This window comes from Mustela nigripes, chromosome 15 (assembly GCF_022355385.1).
Source record: "Mustela nigripes isolate SB6536 chromosome 15, MUSNIG.SB6536, whole genome shotgun sequence".
NCBI lineage: Eukaryota > Metazoa > Chordata > Mammalia > Carnivora > Mustelidae > Mustela > Mustela nigripes.
The window spans coordinates 50,871,647-50,889,888 of record NC_081571.1 but is presented as its reverse complement, the minus strand read 5'-3'; the positions used below and the strand labels follow the sequence as shown (position 1 = coordinate 50,889,888).

Here is an 18,242-nt window from a genome sequence, read left to right as displayed (position 1 = left end):
TAAAATGTCACATATGTTATAAAAATAGAAATCTTTGCCTTGTACTCACTCTCTCTTAAAGAAAAAGCATTTACTACTTCATCATTAGGTATCATATTAGCTGTAGGTTCTTTGTAGATATCCTTTATCAGATTGAGGAAGTTCTGTTCTACTCCTGATTTATTTAGACAGAGGGACATGCACAAAATTCTGAGGATAAGAAGGAGTAAAATAAGATGATATGACAGGGAATGGCAAGGCATGAAAGACAAAGGAAAGTATAATGAAAAAAGTCATGCTAAGGAATGTGACTTTATGCTGTCTTAAGATGACAGGCATTAAAGCAGGTGTATGGTACAATCAAATCTGTATTTTATAAAGATTCCTCTGACTCCAGTCAAGACACTGGCAAATTTGGAAACTTGCAGTTATTGGATACTGACACTAGATACGGAAGAAGATAACTATAGGAATTAAATGAAAGTTTTCCTTAAATGGGCCTACAAATACAACAGAGTATAAGAAAATGTGCATAAAACAAATTCAAATTCAATTTCAGCTTCAACTGGAGTTTAAACCCACTTTATAAGAATGTCCCTTTCTGATATTTCTGACTTTCAAACAAAAATAATGAATGGTGAAAGTTAATTTAAAATATTCCCGTAACACCTAGGATAACACAGAAAAGAGAGCATATTGAGAGGAAACAGAAGAGGTAGAAATTGAAGGTCCAGCATTATTACCAGGTAGAGCCAAGGAATTTTTGTTTTTTAAGACTCATTCAAAGTGTCACCTCCTCTCCTAGGTATTGTATTCCTCACCTCCAAGGTGGAAATAACTTATCATCACTTGTGTATTTCCACTGAGAAATGCCTATTTCTTGCTACTAGCACGTATCTCACTACTTTAATTATCTTTAATATGTTTGCTTCTTCCAGCGGTGTAGGTAAGGAAGTCTAATCAGCAAGTATTATCACAGGAACTCCCCATGCCCGGATCCTGGCACTGGAAACATTTAACCGCTCCATGAGGAACTGAATACATGAAAAGATAAAATCTATCATGGTTAACCTATTTTTTAAGTGCCAACTACTGAAATTAAGATTAACTAATTTTTTGGGCGCCTGGATGGCTCAGTCGTTTAAGTGGCTGCCTGCAACTAGGGTCATGATCCCAGGGACCTGGGATTGGGTCCTGCATCGGGATCTCCGCTCTGCAGAGGGCCTGCTCTCCCTCTCCCTGCCGCTCTGCTTACTGGTGCTCTCTATCTCTCTGTCAAATAAATAAATAAAATCTTAAAAAAAAAAAAAAAAGGAATAACTAATTTTTAAAATATAAGATATATATTTTTTGAAAGTCACCAACTGGATTTTAAAGAAACAGACAAATGCAGTTTTAGAAATGGTATCAGGTTTCCTGTGCTGCCAGAAAAAAGAGCTGTGTATGTGAGGTAGTGGGCGACTTACTTTCTGCAGTTTGCATTATTATTTCATCGAGCTCTTTTTCCAATTTCTCATAAATGTCTAGCCTTGCCTGATGCTCAGAGTTCTGTGATTGAAGTTCAGTAATGCGTTTTTCAGAAGAGGCTTGGAGACTATAAAATTCTTTAGTTAAAACCTAATAGTAGAAGAAAAAAAAAATTGCAAAGGCAGGATTAAACAAGGTTAACAGTTAAGACAAGTATGGGACACAAAAATACTCTGACTTCTTTCCCCCCTCTTTCTAATGATTTTAATATGAGGAGAAAGTAGCTCAATTGAGATGACTGAGCAGGTAAGATAGATTATCTCTAAAGTAAATAATTCATTTGTCTGTAACTGAAAATTACGAAGCACAATACTGTAAGAAGTGAATAAACAACAAAATTAAAACTTGGAAATAGTTACCGGAGTAAGATTAGCATTTATTTATTGGAACTAAGAAAATGCAAGAGTGCCATACTTACCAGAAGGTCATTTATTTGGCAACTATAGCTATTGGAGAAAGGCTCACAGGCTTATAAAGCTCTGTGTAAAAATGATATACCCATCCTCCAGCTTTCCAACAGAGCTTATTTCATCCATGCTGACCATGGTTTTAATGAGATTTCTGGTTTCTTGAACAATCATAAATTCAAAGCAACAAATCACAATGATAAATATGAAGTCCCACTTGGGGCAGTAACAGAAAATGCCTTTGTATAGAAAGGAAGGATTTTAAAAAATTATAAAAAACAGATATGGAAATTTGAGTTATTTTGTGTAATCATAAAAAAATCCTACATTCTCCAGTGGTGACACGTTGAGGGAATCACTAAGATGATGAATTCACTAAAAAAAGGAGACATTTCTAGTGGCAAAAGAAATGTTTTTAATACTTAAATTACATTCCAATTATCTAGAAAGTCTACTAACTAGAACAGGCTAAATTATGCAGTGGTATTACACGTGCTTCCCAGTACAGCATAAGCAAATTACTATTTCCTTAGAAGCAACAGAATATTATGGCTAAGAATATGGGTTTGTAGCCAGAAAGATTTGGATTTCAATGCTGGCTTTGAAACTCATTAGTTGTAGATGGTAGGCAATTACTTTTTCTAGGCCTACGTCAAGACACTGTTGGAAGGAATGTCAGAAGATGATATGCTCACAGTGCTTAGCACGGTGCCTAGAATACAAGTTGGAATGTGTCTGAAAAATACTATTACAACTATAAGAATTATGAGAATATTTTATTAAATGGCTTGTAGAAGTAGAGATCCTTCCTTAATTACTCTGAATTTTCTATAATGATAAATAATTTTTAACATAATTATTTTCTCTCATAACATAAAGTTCACCTTAACAAATATGTGATTGTACGCTTTCTGTGATGTGGAAAAAGGAAAAGATGCAGATCTATTTCCAGTTTTTACAAAGAGAAATGACATTTTCCTTAACATATTTTATCTTATTTTCCTTCAATTATTTCCATCAAAACTTCTCCCCAAAATAAACATTATTCCCTCACCTTCCAAATTTATTCTATTGGAGGATAAAGAAAGAATAACACAGGAATATCGATGATTATGATGATGACTATTATAATGATGGTGATAATGATGGGATGGTTTTAGTGTCCCTGATTGGATCAGAAAAAAGAAATTCATCTTTCAGTATTATTTCTTCTTTACTCTTGCCAGCTGGGAATATGTTTTCCAGAGACTTATTTATTCATCATAACTAAATTGCTAGTCAGTGAAGTGATGTAGAGCTTTCATAGAATTTATTATATTGACGTATAATTCATTAAGACTCTGGTGGCTGATGACACTTACTAATTCCACAGTCAAAAAAAGGGATCAGTAAGGATAGTGCTAAATAACTATTCTCACAGCACAGCTGATACTTTTCATCTGTACTCTACATCCCTCAATAAAAACACCACACAATGAACACAGTGAACCAGAATGAAAGACTGTAGAAGTGGATATCTAAAGAGATAAACAATCAAAATGTAGAAGATGGGATATTTTGTAAAGTATTATTTTAATAAGAGATTTAGTAAGTGGTATTAAATTGAGAGATACAATTTAAAATTCTCTCTTCATAACACAAAGGAAAGATGCCCAGAAACCCGTAACAACTCTGTACTCTATGGTAGAGAATTCCTTTTACTATAGATTTATCTCAGTGGTTGCTATAAATACATTCATTACTGTTTCTGAAAAGCCGAAGAAGATCTTGTTTACAGGACCTACGGAAGGCTATTATATTAAAGATTTTTTAGGAAAAACCAATATATGAACATTTGAATTTGAACATGAATGCATAAAATAGATCAGCTGTTTTCAGAAATCCATTAGATATTAAACTTTCACAGTAGCTGTTTCCTTCCTTTAAATAACAGAATGATAACACGAAGTTATATAAAATTATATATATGCAATTACATATAAAGTGGATGAAAATACAAAACTGTAGGTCAATAATAGCTTTAAAAAGAGATAAAAATATAAAGCCAGTGTTTGGGAGCCTTTGCCAATTGATAATTAAAAGTACAACAAGTTGTCTCCAAGCTATAAATCGAGGAAAATATTAGGTAAAAGCCAAAGAAAAGTATGTACATATGACAATCTTTATCCTTTGCAAATTTACTTCTCTCCAAATTCATTATAAATAAGAATTGTCTTAGAAATACCTTCCAGTATTTCAGAAAAACGGATTTGAACAATAGTACTGTAGTAATGTTCATCAAACCATTCATGCACTCGTTATTTATTGAGCAGCCACCATGAGCAAAGCACTGTGTTAGGTAAATGAATAGTCCCTGTCCCCCGCCAAGGCTCCCAGTTTAATGGAGGAAAAAATGTAAAGAAATTCCCCTAAAGCCTTAGTTTTATCAACCAGTTTTCAGAATCATAATATGTTTTATAAAGGTTTCTCCACAACCTTTACACAAAATAACACGATAATTGCTAGTCAACTGCATTCACTGACCAAGTGAGTAGGTCTATGGGAGAGTGGTTTTCACACTGCAAGTTGTTACCTAAGAGGTCATGACTGCATATGCATATGCAGTATATAGATATATACTGCATATGGACTGCAACCAGCTAAAAATAATAAAATAGAATGGTTCAGGAAACATCAGCATGCATGTGTTGTAAACTATTATGGAGTGAAATGTTGGTTTCAGAAGTACAGAGAGGGAAGTGCTTCTGGGTCTTCCTGTATATACCTCCCATCCCCCTTCCACCTGCCGCCAAGACACATCCTCAAGCACAGTCAACCAAAGCGAAGGGGAGAAAAAAAAAGGCATTTTGCTAGGAATTCTGAAATTTAAACCATGGAAAATATAACTTGCAAAAGATGAATTCCAAATTAGAGCTGATCAAATACGATCTAATTGAACATGCGTAGTAAAATCTGCCGTTGCAGATTATAACTGCACTAGGCTCCCGAAGAAGGTATTTTAAAAAGTTTTTAAATGCCAAATACTGGTTTAGAAATATACACTATCTATAATTTTCGCTTCTATTTCTTATATGTATTTAATATCGTTTTTATATTTTTCCTAAGTCTTTATTTTCTGTGAGAACCTTTATCTTGTTAATCTTAGTTTTACCTATCAGAGTACTTTTCAGAAATGTAATCTCTGAGAAAGTACTATAATGAAAACTTACATCATTAGCTAATTAACCATGTTAATGACATTGCTACATTTTTCAATTTTTCAAATGAGCACTTCCCAAAAATCTAAGATATTCAGGAACATGACTACATGGAACCACAGAAACCATGAATGTAGCAAAAAATACAGTTTATAATATACTAACTGAAAATTGTTTAATTATCAACTATTTAAATAAACTCCAATTTTTAATATAAAAAATAATGCTGTGATACATTCCATTAAGATAAACCTTTATAAGCATTTCTTATTATTTCCTCAGGTAAAATTCCTTTAAAATTACTGGATCACTTTTTTAAAAGATTTTATTTATGTATTTAAGATAGAGAGCACAAGTGGGGCAGATGCTTAATGGACTGAGCCTTCCAGGCACCCCATGGGATCAATTTTTTAAGGACTTTAATACAGGTCACCATATTATCCTCCAGAAAAGATGTTCTATTTTCTAACTGCATGAGATTTCCCTTTTAAGGGTACTCCTGCCAGCAGTTTCAAAACAACAAAAAGACCTAAGTAAAAGTAGAAAAGAGTTTAAATTTACATTTCTGTAATTATTAGGGAAAATACATGTTTTTGTTTATTTCTTGGCAATTTGTATGTCTTTTCTTGGGAAACAGTTCATTCCTTCTTTCCACCTATTCTCTAGAAGAGGAACATAGGTCCTTTTGATAAGAGATCTTTTAAAAGGAAGGAGACAAGCCTTTTCTCTTATATAACATGAATATTATTTTTCAGTCTTTATTTTGCCCTTTAATATCACTCAGACTTTTTTTTAAAACATGGAAGAATTAAAAATTTTATTTTTCCTATATGATTTCTTTCCCTGCTTTTAATCAACAGATCATCAGAATTAATCCCCAAAGTTACATAACACAAAACTTCATCTGTATGTAGTTTTAATGGTTTTATAGTTCTGTATTTACATTTAGCTAGGATCCATTTCAGTTTTACTTTGGTATAGAGTGAGAAGTATGTAAGTATCTTCTCTGAATACTCAAATGATTTTCACAGCACTATTTGTTGTCCAATTCACCCTTCTCACCTGATTTGTAATATAACCTTTACAATGAATACATTCTTAAATTTATGTAATTATGGGTCTTGAGTTCATACTTGATACCACTTGTGGATTTTTTTTGGGTGGGTTTTAACGTTCTTACCTCAGAATGAATTTTAAAATGTGATACATATTTCTCCTTATTATTATTTCCTTTTTTCCTTTTTTTTTTTTAAAGATTTTTTTTATTTGACAGACAGATCACAAGTAGGCAGACAGGCAGACAGAGAGAGAGAGGAGGAAGCAGGCTCCCTGCTGAGCAGAGAGCCCCATGTGGGGCTCCATCCCAGGACCCTGGGATCATGACCTGAGCCGAAGGCAGAGGCCTTAACCCACTGAGCCACCCAGGCACTCCCTTATTATTTCTTTTTAACAATCTTCTTGAAATATTTATTATTCTTGGGGCACCTGGGTGACTCAGTCAGTTGAATGTCCAACTCTTGGTTTCAGCTCAGATCATGATCTCAGTGATCACCTTATGGGTTTGTAGATTGAGCCCCAGGCTCAGCGGGGAGTCTGCTTGAAGATCCTCACCCTTTGCCCCCTCCAACCATTCACACACGTACTCTCTCTCTCTATAATAAATAAATTTTAAAAATTGCTTATTCCTTGTTTTTTTCTTCTAGTTATACGACAGAATTACTTTGTTCTAATGTTCTAATTACTTAGAGCATGCTAACATTTGATTAAAAATATGTAATATCACTTGATAAAAACAGAAAAATTTGTAATGCTGCATATTACCAGAAAGATGGTGTTGCTTATATATTATCAAGTTGTATGCTTTTCTTGATACAGGCTCTGTACTATTCCTATTAAAAATATTGCAAGTAATTATATATATTTTAGTTGCTATTGTGAATGAGATCTTTTTGTTTCTTTCTTTTTTTCCCCTGACAATTCCAGTCCTTTTTATTAACATATCTTTCTGACATATACATATCTTGTGTGTGTGTGCACATGTACATATGCAGGGCAGTGCTAGGTCCTACAGGTAAAATAAAAATAAAGCTCAATATAATATGGACTTTCTACTTATTAAAAGTATATGCTATGCTAATTTTATTCTATTTTTAAATTATTTTTTAAAAATTAAATTCTGTGCCCAAAGTGGGGCTCTAACTCCTGACCCTGAGATCAAGAGTTGCATGTTCTACTGACTGAGCCAGCCAGGAGTCCCATGTTATGCTAATTTTATTTTTTTTTTAAGATTTTTTTTTTTTTTTTTTTTTTTTTTATGAGAGACAGACAGAGAGAGGGAGGGAAGGAAAGTGTGAGTGGGTGTGGGTAACAAAAGGGGTGGAGAGGGCGGGGAAAAGAATCTCAAGCAGACTCTGTGCTGAGCTTTAAGTCCAACATGGAGCTCAATCTCACCACCCTGAGATCGGGACCTGAGCCAAAACCAAGAGCTGGACGCTTAGCCTATGGAGCAACCCAGGCACCCCTGTTATGCTAATTTTAAAAGAAAAGTCTGTATATGTACCTCTATTTTTTTCTGATATTTTTCACATTCCAACTGACACTGTGTGAGATTTCTTGCAGTTTCCTCTTGGATAAGTTGAACACGCTCACTTTCAAAAGATTTTAATTTACTCTGATAGAGATATTCTGTTACTTTGCTTTCTGTACTAAGTTGCAGTTCTCTGTACCTGAAAGAAACAGAATGGTTATGAGACTCTACAAAAATCTCAATGATTTCTATTAACACAAACATTACTTGTACTTTTTCCATACCCCCATATTATTATGTAGTTAATAACATATTTATATAGCAAAGCTTCTGTAAATAATTTAGATAGGCATATGTATGGAAATACACAAAGTCTGGAGAACAAAACGTACTAACTAAACTACCTCTATTGTTCCCTTAGCAATGAATTCCTTTTGTCCCCAAATAATTATTGCCGATTATTATTATTTCGTAAGACATTTAAAATAAAAAATTGTAAGAGCAAGTTTCAGTTTTATTGCTTAAAATGATTTAATTTCTATACATTTCAAAGGCTGACTTAAATCTACAGCAAAATTGATTCCAAGCCTGCTGTTTCTTTCTGAGTGTAAGTAACGTCAGATGGAAGATGGCAGGAAATATGCACATTGGACTGCACATTCTTAGGAATTTTGTAAAATAAAATTTTAAGTTAGTAAATATGTATAGATGGATATTACAAGAAAACATCATGCACAAATTACCAAGATAAATAAGTAACAAGTAGTCTATTATAACACAGATAAAGAACATTTTCTTCATTCCATAGGGCTAACCTGTAATAAAACCCTTTCCATATATACATCACCACCTATTATAAATTTGAAAATGCTTCAGGATGATTATGTTCTAGAGAGGAAAACATAGGAACATTATACTGTTTGAGGGAGCTATTATGAACCCAGTATAATGCTAGATTATGTTATTAAAATTCATTTATTCAAATATTTATTCAGCTAGTCACTATGCTAGATAAATGTATATATAACGGTAGACAAAATGGTTTCCCTCCTCTTAAACAAGTTAGTTTCCTGGAAAAGATAGGCAAATAAACATGAAAATTCAACAGAGTATGGCAAGTGCTTCAGTAGGGTAATCCCTAGGTACCATGGGAACACAGAGGAAGGAGACATAATTTGGTTTGTATGGATATGTGTGCGGTGGGCAATGTACAAGGAGGTTTGGGGTGGGAAGTGCTGTAGAGAGAAGAAACGAGAGTATGTGTACAGCAGGGAAGCAGAGAGAACAGTCTTATTTCATTCAGGGTATCTCATGGAATCCTTACGACAACTCTATGAGGGATTTTGCAGATGAAGACCCAAAGGCTCAGAGATGTCAGAGAATTTCCTTAACAAGAAGAATCTGCTAGTAAATTTCGGGTTGGGTCTCAAATCCAGCTATATTTGACTCTATAGCAAATGATGTTTCCATGACTATTATGATATTCTTAACTGACATTTCTGAGGTCAGATAAGCATTTTTTTTTTAAGATTTTATTTATTTATGCGACAGAGAGAGAGAGAGATCACAAGTAGACAGAGAGGCAGGCAGAGAGTCTGGGGGAAGCAGGCTCCCCGCTGAGCAGAGAGCCCGATGTGGGGCTCGATCCCAGGACCCCGAGATCATGACCTGAGCCGAAGTCAGAGGCTTTACCCACTGAGCCACCCAGGTGCCTCTCAGATAAGATTTTTTTTTTTAAGATTTTATTTATTTATTCGACAGAGAGAGATCACAAGTAGGCAGAGAGGCAGGAAGAGAGAGAGAGAGAGAGGAGGAAGCAGACTCCCTGCTGAACAGAGAGTCTGATGTGGGACTCAATCCCAGGACCCTGAGATCATGACCTGAGCCGAAGGCAGCGGCTTAACCCACTGAGCCACCCAGGCGCACCTCAGATAAGATTTTTAAAAGTCATTTCACTATGTGACAGTAACAGTAACATTCAAAGTATAATCAAAGAAGATATGCATTAGGTATTAGTTCTTGGCTCCTTCACTCTTGACACTTTTTTTGTCTTTGATAAAAACATTCCACGTTCAGATTGGTGGAAGTTCAGTGGATACTGGTATACACGATTTAAGATAAAGCAAGGCTTTCAGGTAAATGCCAGCTTGTGTGTTTAACTTCCTGGAAAGTCCTGCCAGTAGGACACGACATATGTATCTGTAAAATCTTTTACAATTTTGTTAAAAAAACATCTTTTTATACAGAAAAAGAAACACTGAAAATATTTTTTATTGAGACATAATATATACACTGTAAAATTAACCCTTAAAAGTGTATAATTCACTTTTTATAGTTTTTGGTATAATCACAAAATTGTGCATCACCACTATCTAATTTCAAAATGTTTCTATCACCCCAAATAAGAAACTCACCTTCATTTAGCAATTACTCCCCATTCCCCTCTCCTGCCAGGCCCCTGCAACCACTATTCTACTTTTTTACTGTATGGATTTGCTTACTCTGGACATTTCATATAAATGGAATCATATAATACGGGGCTTTTTGATGTTTTCAAGGTTCATCCATGTTGTACCACGTATGAGTACTCCATTCCTTTTTACGGCTGAATAATATTCCATTGCACGGATATACCATAATTTATTTATCCGTTCATTAGCTCTTAGACGTATGGGTCATTCCCACCTTTTTGGCTATTATGAATAATGCTACTATGAACATTTATGTAGAAGTTTTTATGTAAACATGTTTTTGTTTTTCTTGGTTTTATACCTAGGAAAAGAATTGCTAGGTCAAATGGGCACTCTATTTTTTAACTTTCCGAGAAACTGCCAAACTGCTTTCCAATGTGGTTGGATTACTTTACTTTCCCACCAGCAGTTATGAGGGTGCTGATTTCTCCATATCCTTATCATCACTGTTTTTCTTTTATTGTAGCCATTCCCATGGGTGTGAAGTGGCAAAAAAAATTCTTTTACTCAAACATTTATTAATTCAATGTTTTACTGACCTGAACGTGTCCCTGAGTTAGGTTGTTTTATAAATATAAATGTATAAAACATGTGTGAGATCAATAGCTATTTTGTATGCTAAACCCAGGGAACACTCTAGACTGCATTAGCCAAATAAATTCTAGTAAGTCATTCAGAATGTGATATTGATCTTTAAAATTGCTTTGAAAAGATTAAACTGCGAAGTTTGCCTTCCTATGGATTCAAGACATTGTGGGTAATCAATGCCAACTCCAAATAGGAAATTACAGGCTCAGCTTTTAGCGCCACCTGTTCTTATGCATTATACAGCACTTGAAAGTTACTTTTAGCGTTATACTATTCCCCTATATTGAAAAGTTAAATAACAAGTTATCTCCTAGAAATTTGAGAACACTAAGTTTAATAAACTGACACTTCTAGAAGTCAAATGATAAATCTAAAGGACTAATCTATTCCTGCATTGTTGATACAATTAAAGAATCTGCCTCCAGTCATGAAGCCTGTGTGATCATTCTGAATTTGTTACAGTGAGCTGTGACAATGCTGAAGAGCGTTAGAGCTGCAAAAGCAGTACTGCCAGGACGACCGGAAGATGACAAGAGCGAGTGCCACAGACTCAAGTAATTCCTGCTTGCTTGTTTTGCTAATAGAATCTGTCACATTTTACTTTGTTGATTCTGACTTCTCGTCTTATTCTCATCATGTGAACATCTTATTTGAATGAAGCTATTATTAGCCATCTGTTAACAACTTTATGTTTCACATTCTAATTCAGCATAGTAACACTAAGAGGCGAAATTTCCTATAAAGTTAGAAGGATAATCAGAATCTCCAACTATCCTTACAGTGATCTCATCCCAGGTCCCAATTTAGCTAGATTACGCTACATTTGTAACTGGGTTTTTAGTTTTCTTAAGATTCACCCATATATCACAATAGTGCTTTAAAAATAGTAATACAAAATTCTAGAATTAATCGTTTCCTTGTAAGGAATACATTACAACAAATTTTTAAAGATGGAGATATAAGGAGACAGGTTAAAAGGTGAAAACCACCTATTAAATAGGGAGCTACAGACATGCTGACCATAAGAAATGCTCTCAGGCTATGGTGAATTAAATCCAAGTAGCATCGCACGTTCTGCAATGCTAAGAAATAACTGCAGGGGAAAGATCAACGTGGCATTCAATTCTCAGAAATGGTAGAACTCATTTGAACAAAAGCACTGCATAAAACACTAAATAACAACAGATGTTTAGTTTTTTTTAATAAATAAGATATATTTATTTTAGAGAGCCAGAGCATGAGTGGAGGAATAGAGGGAGAGGGAGAGACTCTTAAGCAAACTCTGCACCGAGCATGGAGCTGGAAGCTGGGCTCGATCTCATGATCCTGGAATCAATGACCTGAATGGGAACCAAGAGTCGGATGCTTAACCAACTGTGCCTCAAAGACAACAGGTTTTTTTTAACAATATTTATATGAGCAGTCACAATATATACACTATGGTGAAAGTTTTCCTCAAGACACTCTGATTATTAAGCCAAGAAATGTGTACGGCTTATTCCCAACTCTATCAACAAGGTTATCATTGGGTAAAAAGGTGAAGGACCTATATACTTATTAGTCTTTTATTTAATCTCAGTTTTTTTTTATTGCAATAAGAAACAGCAACTGATCTTTGAATTTTGTCCACAAAATGTTCATGGTTATCCCAATATTAAAATTGGATATTGTATCTAATCTCATTTGGTAGAAAGCCATTCTAAGGTAAAATACCCAGAACAGATTATACTCAGTAGTGAAGTTCCTGTAATCACCAGGACCAGGAAGTGGTCCCTCCACTAACAAACTTTAAGAGCTGGTCCACTCTGGAAGATAGGCCCGCAGCAGTGGAGGTTGGGCGTTCGTGCGCCAGAGGAGAGCTGCGTGTAGAGAGAGCACAGGAAGTAAAATCTGCACAAGGAAGACTGGCAAAAGAAGCTAAGCAGAGTAACAGGATTTCCAGTGATTGGCAAGGATTCAGGGAAGGAATTTTAGTAGTCAGGCATTAGGCAGAGTAACTGAGAGTAAGGACTGAAAGGTATTCTGGCTCAATACAGAGAAAACACTGTGGGACTCAGAAAAATACAAAGGAACAGACAGTCATGGCTGGACCACTACATCCTTTGTGTGAGGAGGATAATCTAATTCTAAATTTCAAAATCAATGGGGCAGAGGCGGCTGATAAACCTGCCACATATAAAAGGCGTGCTTTGAGACAGAGATGCATCTGGGTCTCCAGATAGGAAGCCTTTGGTGGATTTTGCTGTGGGAAATTGGAGTTGACAAGCGCTGACATTTCTTATCAACTGAGAATCAATCTTACATAGATCGGCTATCAATCCCATTTTACTTTGCTATCTCTGACTCCTCTCCCTCCTTTTTTTTTTTTTTTTTTTTTTTTTAAGATTTATCTGTTCAAGAAAGAGAGAGACCCCAGCAGACTCACACTGAACTTGAAGCACAACATGGGGCAGGGGACTGGGGAATAGGGGAGGGAATGGGGAGGGGGTGGGAGAAGAGGGGTGCCAATCCTGTGACCCCGAGATCACCACCTGAGCTGAAACCAAGAGTCAGTTGCTCAACTGACTGTGCTGCCCAGGGGCCCCTTCTTCACTATTCTTTTAATAAGGCCTCACTGAGTTGATGTTCCTTTTCACATTATTCATTTTGGTTGAGCTAATAAATGATCTATAGCTTAACTAATCTTTGTGCCTGCTATTTCTAATTCCCAGGGGATAAGACTTAGTTTCATTCTGTGTACAGAGAATTCTGGTTGTGTTTCTAGACCTATGTATGTATTTTTAAACTTGTATCACATGATCAGAATGCCTCTGGATAGATTACTGAATAATTAACCAAAGCCTAAGATTCACTTATTCCAATAAAGAAATGAGAAAAAAAATTTGTTTGTTTGGATTTTCTGTTTCTGTGGCTGAGAAAAAGCTGTCTCTTAGGTTAAAGAAACAAAACCACTGAGTTTTTAATTATGTCTAAAGCTTTTTTTCTGGTTCTCAATAGTATGTATTTACCTGTATATTAACTAGTACATTAACTAGTACATTAACTAGTATTCTACCAATGATATATTTATTTATTTTAAAAAGATTTTATTTATTTGTTTGACAGAGATCACAAGTAGGCAGAGAGGCAGGCAGAGAGAGAGAAGGAAGTAGCTTCCCCGTTGAGCAGAGAGCCCAACATGCAACTCGATCATAGGACCCTGAGATCATGACCCAAGCCGAAGGCAGAGGCTTAACCCACTGAGCCACCCAGGCACCCCCAACTACATATTTAAAGCATACTGAGAGTGAGGCACTAGAAGACAAAATACTTTTTACAAAAGTAATGTACTTTCTTCTTTTAAAATTGCTATTTTTCTATAGAGCTAACTTTACATTAACCAAAACATTTCATTCATCAACATCTAATTCATTTAAAAATACTTACTGCATACCTGTGTTAGGTATTACTTATCAGATACTGGTCAAACACAAATAGCATCACTACTCTTCAAGGAACTCACATCTGATGTGGGAGATAAACAAATGTAAGGTGATAATGCTAATAAATTCTAATAATAATCACACAGAGTAAGGGAATAGAGAATGAGAGAGATGGTGGTGCTATTTTAAAGACGTTGGGCAGGGAAGGCATTTCTTTTAAGGTGGTATTTGAGCAAAGACAAGTATATGAGCGTTTACTAAAACTTGTATTTTAGAACTTAACTGATTAGTAAGAAAACACTTGTGGGCCATGTATCATATTTAAGATTTATATAATATAGACATTTTCTGTTTAAAGAGATACAGTATCAAAGCTAGAAAGGCAAAAGAAGTCCTTCACACTTACTTGAGACTTGGTACCTTAAACCAGTATTTAAAATTATGTGCCAAAACTATACTAATGGATTTACTAGAGAGTCTAATCTACAGGAATTGCAACTAGGACAAAGAGGACTGAATTTTTAACAAATGCACTAGTGGTATCAGGATAAGTGCAAGTATTTTACAGACTGGGAAATAGATACTTATTTGAACAAATAATTCTGTTATTATTTAAAAAATAATTTAAAGGGGGCGCCTGGATGGCTCAGCTGGTTAAGTGTCTGACTCTTGGTTTCAGCTCAGGTCATAATCTCGTGGGTCCTGAGATAGATCCTTGTGACATGTCAGACTCTCTGCTCAGTGGGGAGTCTGCTTGAAGTTTCTCTCCCTCCCCTCCTCCTCCCACTTGTACCCACTCTCTCATGCTCAAATAAACAAATCTTTAAAAAAAAAATAAAATAATTTTGATTCATTTTTATACTGACATAAACAATAAATCACATAAGAATTCTCTTTTCACCATTTAAAATTGATGTCTTTTTAAAAAAGTCCTTTGAATGTTTGTACTGATTATATAATAAAAGAAGAAAAATATCATTCATAAGCTCATAGTGACAGCTGCTGTTTATATCTTTATATATTTCCTTCTTGTCTTCTCTACACAATTAAACATTTTCATATTTGCTTTCAATTCTGTAAGAAATTTATCAATTCCATTCTTAGGGTAAAAATTTCAAATATTACAAATAAAGATTGAAAATCTCTTCATCACCACTCTCAACTTTATTTCTCCTTTTAGAGAAAAACACTTATTTTCTGTGTATGTTTCTAGATTATTTTTTAAACAATGTGTACATATTATATACAGAAGAATATATTATTCTCCTTTTTTCTTGTTTCTTTCTTTTTATTTATTTATTTTTTTGAAGATTTGTTTATTTGACAGAGATCACAAGTAGGCAGAGAAGCAGGCAGAGAGAGAAAGAGAGGAAAAAGCAGGCTCCCCACCAAGCAGAGAGCCTGATGCAGGGCTCGATCCCAGGACCCTGGGACCATAACCTGAGCCTAAGGCAGAGGCTTTAACCCACTGAGCCACCCAGGCGCCTGTTCTTTTTCTTTATTTAAAAAAAAAAAAAACCAAAAAAAACCACCATGTCTCAAATACTCTAAATTCTTTTTTTTCCCCACTTACGAGTATGTTTTGGGATATTTCCCTGTCTGTACCTCGTATCTTTCATTTGCTACCCAGGAGATCACAATGTAAACAGAATTATTTAATTAATTTCAGTCCATTTATTTAATTCAAAGCTGAAGAATATTCAGATTATTTCCAATTTTTTATTACATACGGTGTTTTCAAGACCACCCCAAATAATGCCTCCCATGTACAACTGAATGTTTCTCAGAGAGATATGAAATGGAACTGTTGGGTCAAAAGACTTTAAATTTTGGTAGATTCTGTGCATATTCCTCCTAAATAGCAATATAAATTTAAAATATTACCTACCAGAAGTATATGAAATATGGTTTCTCTACTCCTTACCAATCTTTGATATTATATATGAAATGCTTACTATGAACATTATGTACGTAAATCATACTTCATATAGAATTTGCTATCCTTGTTTTTGCTAATTTAACTTAAAAAGCTCTTACACTGTTAAATCCCTTTCATAAGTATTATTATTGGCCCTGTAATTTTCCATTAAGTATTTCTCTATTGTTAGACATTTTGCCTCTCCCCAATTTCTTAACCTCATTTTCACACCAAATAGCAGCAGCCAGTTTATTCACCCACACAATGCAACATGGGTTTTACTCTAAATAAAGTCTGAATTTCCAAACCAAATATATCTTTGAGGGCATAAGGCCTTTACAATTGACGGCTGCCCCAAGGACTGCTATGACGCAATCCTGCTAAGCACTGCTGAGATGGTAGGGAGAAGTCTGTGAGGTATCCTTAGTCGGATCCATATATTCTGATGTTTCTTTAAAAAGATATAAACAGAGCGCCTGGGTGGCTCAGTGGGTTAAGCCGCTGCCTTCGGCTCAGGTCATGATCTCAGGGTCCTGGGATCGAGTCCCGCATGGGGCTCTCTGCTCAGCAGGGAGCCTGCTTCTCTCTCTCTCTCTCTCTGCCTCTCCATCTACTTGTGATCTCTTTCAAAAAAAAATATAAACAAAAAAATATAAAAAAGATGTTTCTTTAAAAACATATAAAAAATAAAAAAATACAAGTATAAATTTGACTCATTACTGATGTACATATATAGACATGATTATGGATATATCTAAAATCATATAAAGATATTTACATTAATATAAAAAGAAAAAAGAAAAGAAAATTTGTAAATCCTAAAAAAATGGTATCACTACAGGTAATCTATCTGGGAAGAGAGAAGCTGGAGAAAAAAGTTAGTTGTTTTCATGTTATATGATTTGACTTAAAAGTAATCTTCCTGGGCACCTGGGTGGCTCAGTGGGTTAAAGCCTCTGCCTTTGGCTCAGGTCATGGTCCCAGGGTCCTGGGATTGAGCCCCGCATCGGGCTCTCTGCTCTGTGGGGAGCCTGCTTCCTCCCCCCTCTCTCTGCCTACCTCTCTGCCTACTTGTGATTTCTGTCAAATAAATAAATAAAATCTTTTTTAAAAAAAAGTAATCTTCCTAAAGGCAACTCAAAGTCTTTGAAATAGGCAATTTAAAAAAGGAAACATTAGTTTCAATATAAATAATTCTGGCTCAAACATATTTTACTTCACACAATAAAGTGTTATTAGCCAAATAAGGGACGAAGTACATATTGTCAATGTCTAGTAGAGCAAATCTTGGTTGGTTAGTTTCTTAATATTCTGAAAATGTTTGAAAGATCCTGAATCCAAGAATAAGCACTGAGGTTCTACCATACCCAATCTACAATTTCTAATCGGTACTTCAAAAAGCAAAAACAAAACAAAAGCCAAAAAACCAACCTCCCCTAAACTTCTGAAGCAGACAAAAAAAAAACAAAACAAAAAAACCCCAAAGAGAAAACAAACCCTAGAACAATTAATACATATTAGAGTATATATCTGAAATTTCTTTCTTTTCACTGTCATTAAAATTTAAAAAATGTTATTTTAGAGAATTTATTTTTTTGCATTGTTACATGTTGGTTCTGCCAAATGTTTTCTCTGTTTTTATAATCTTGATATTACTGTATTTTAAAATATACAGCTTGATATTGAATGAAAACTATAATGAAAATTAGGAGAGCAATTACTTAAGTTCAAAAATATGAATATAAAATTACAGAGAATCAGGATTTTGATCCTTTCCTTTCAGTTGTGAAATTTTCTAAATCGAAGAGAAACCAGATAGAGAAGACTTATAAAAACAACCATCAATGTTGCAACAATGGTTACTACAGGACAAGAGAAAGGAATTTAAAAGGTACTAGGGTTATTTCTCCAAATATTTCTGCCATTTCAATTTCTTCAACAAGTTCACTTCTCAGCTGTAAGACTACATCTGTCATTTTTGGCTTACAGGCTAATTCTTAAATGAATGTGAGAAATCTTTTTTTGCTGGGTTAAAAACGCTGAGTATGTTTAACAACTGCACCATGGATTTATAAGAATTTCAAGCATCCATTTAGAGTAATTCAATGCATCTATCATATTATGATCAAATAAAATATGTAATGTCATTAATAAATAATATGTAGTAATATTTGGCCATCTTATAAAGGCAAAAATAGGTGCTGCA

At 34.7% G+C, this 18,242-nt stretch overlaps 1 protein-coding gene across 1 annotated transcript in view; it reads right to left on the bottom strand.

Moving 5' to 3' along the window:
* Window positions 1-18,242, bottom strand: part of PIBF1 (progesterone immunomodulatory binding factor 1) — a 196,853-nt gene that overhangs the window by 79,730 nt on the left and 98,881 nt on the right. Inside the window, exons 11-12 of the mRNA XM_059377554.1 lie at window positions 7,671-7,836; window positions 1,446-1,596 (exon numbers count right to left, since the gene is read on the bottom strand). Coding sequence (XP_059233537.1) covers window positions 1,446-1,596; window positions 7,671-7,836 — 317 coding nt within the window. The remainder of the gene's footprint in view (window positions 1-1,445; window positions 1,597-7,670; window positions 7,837-18,242) is intronic.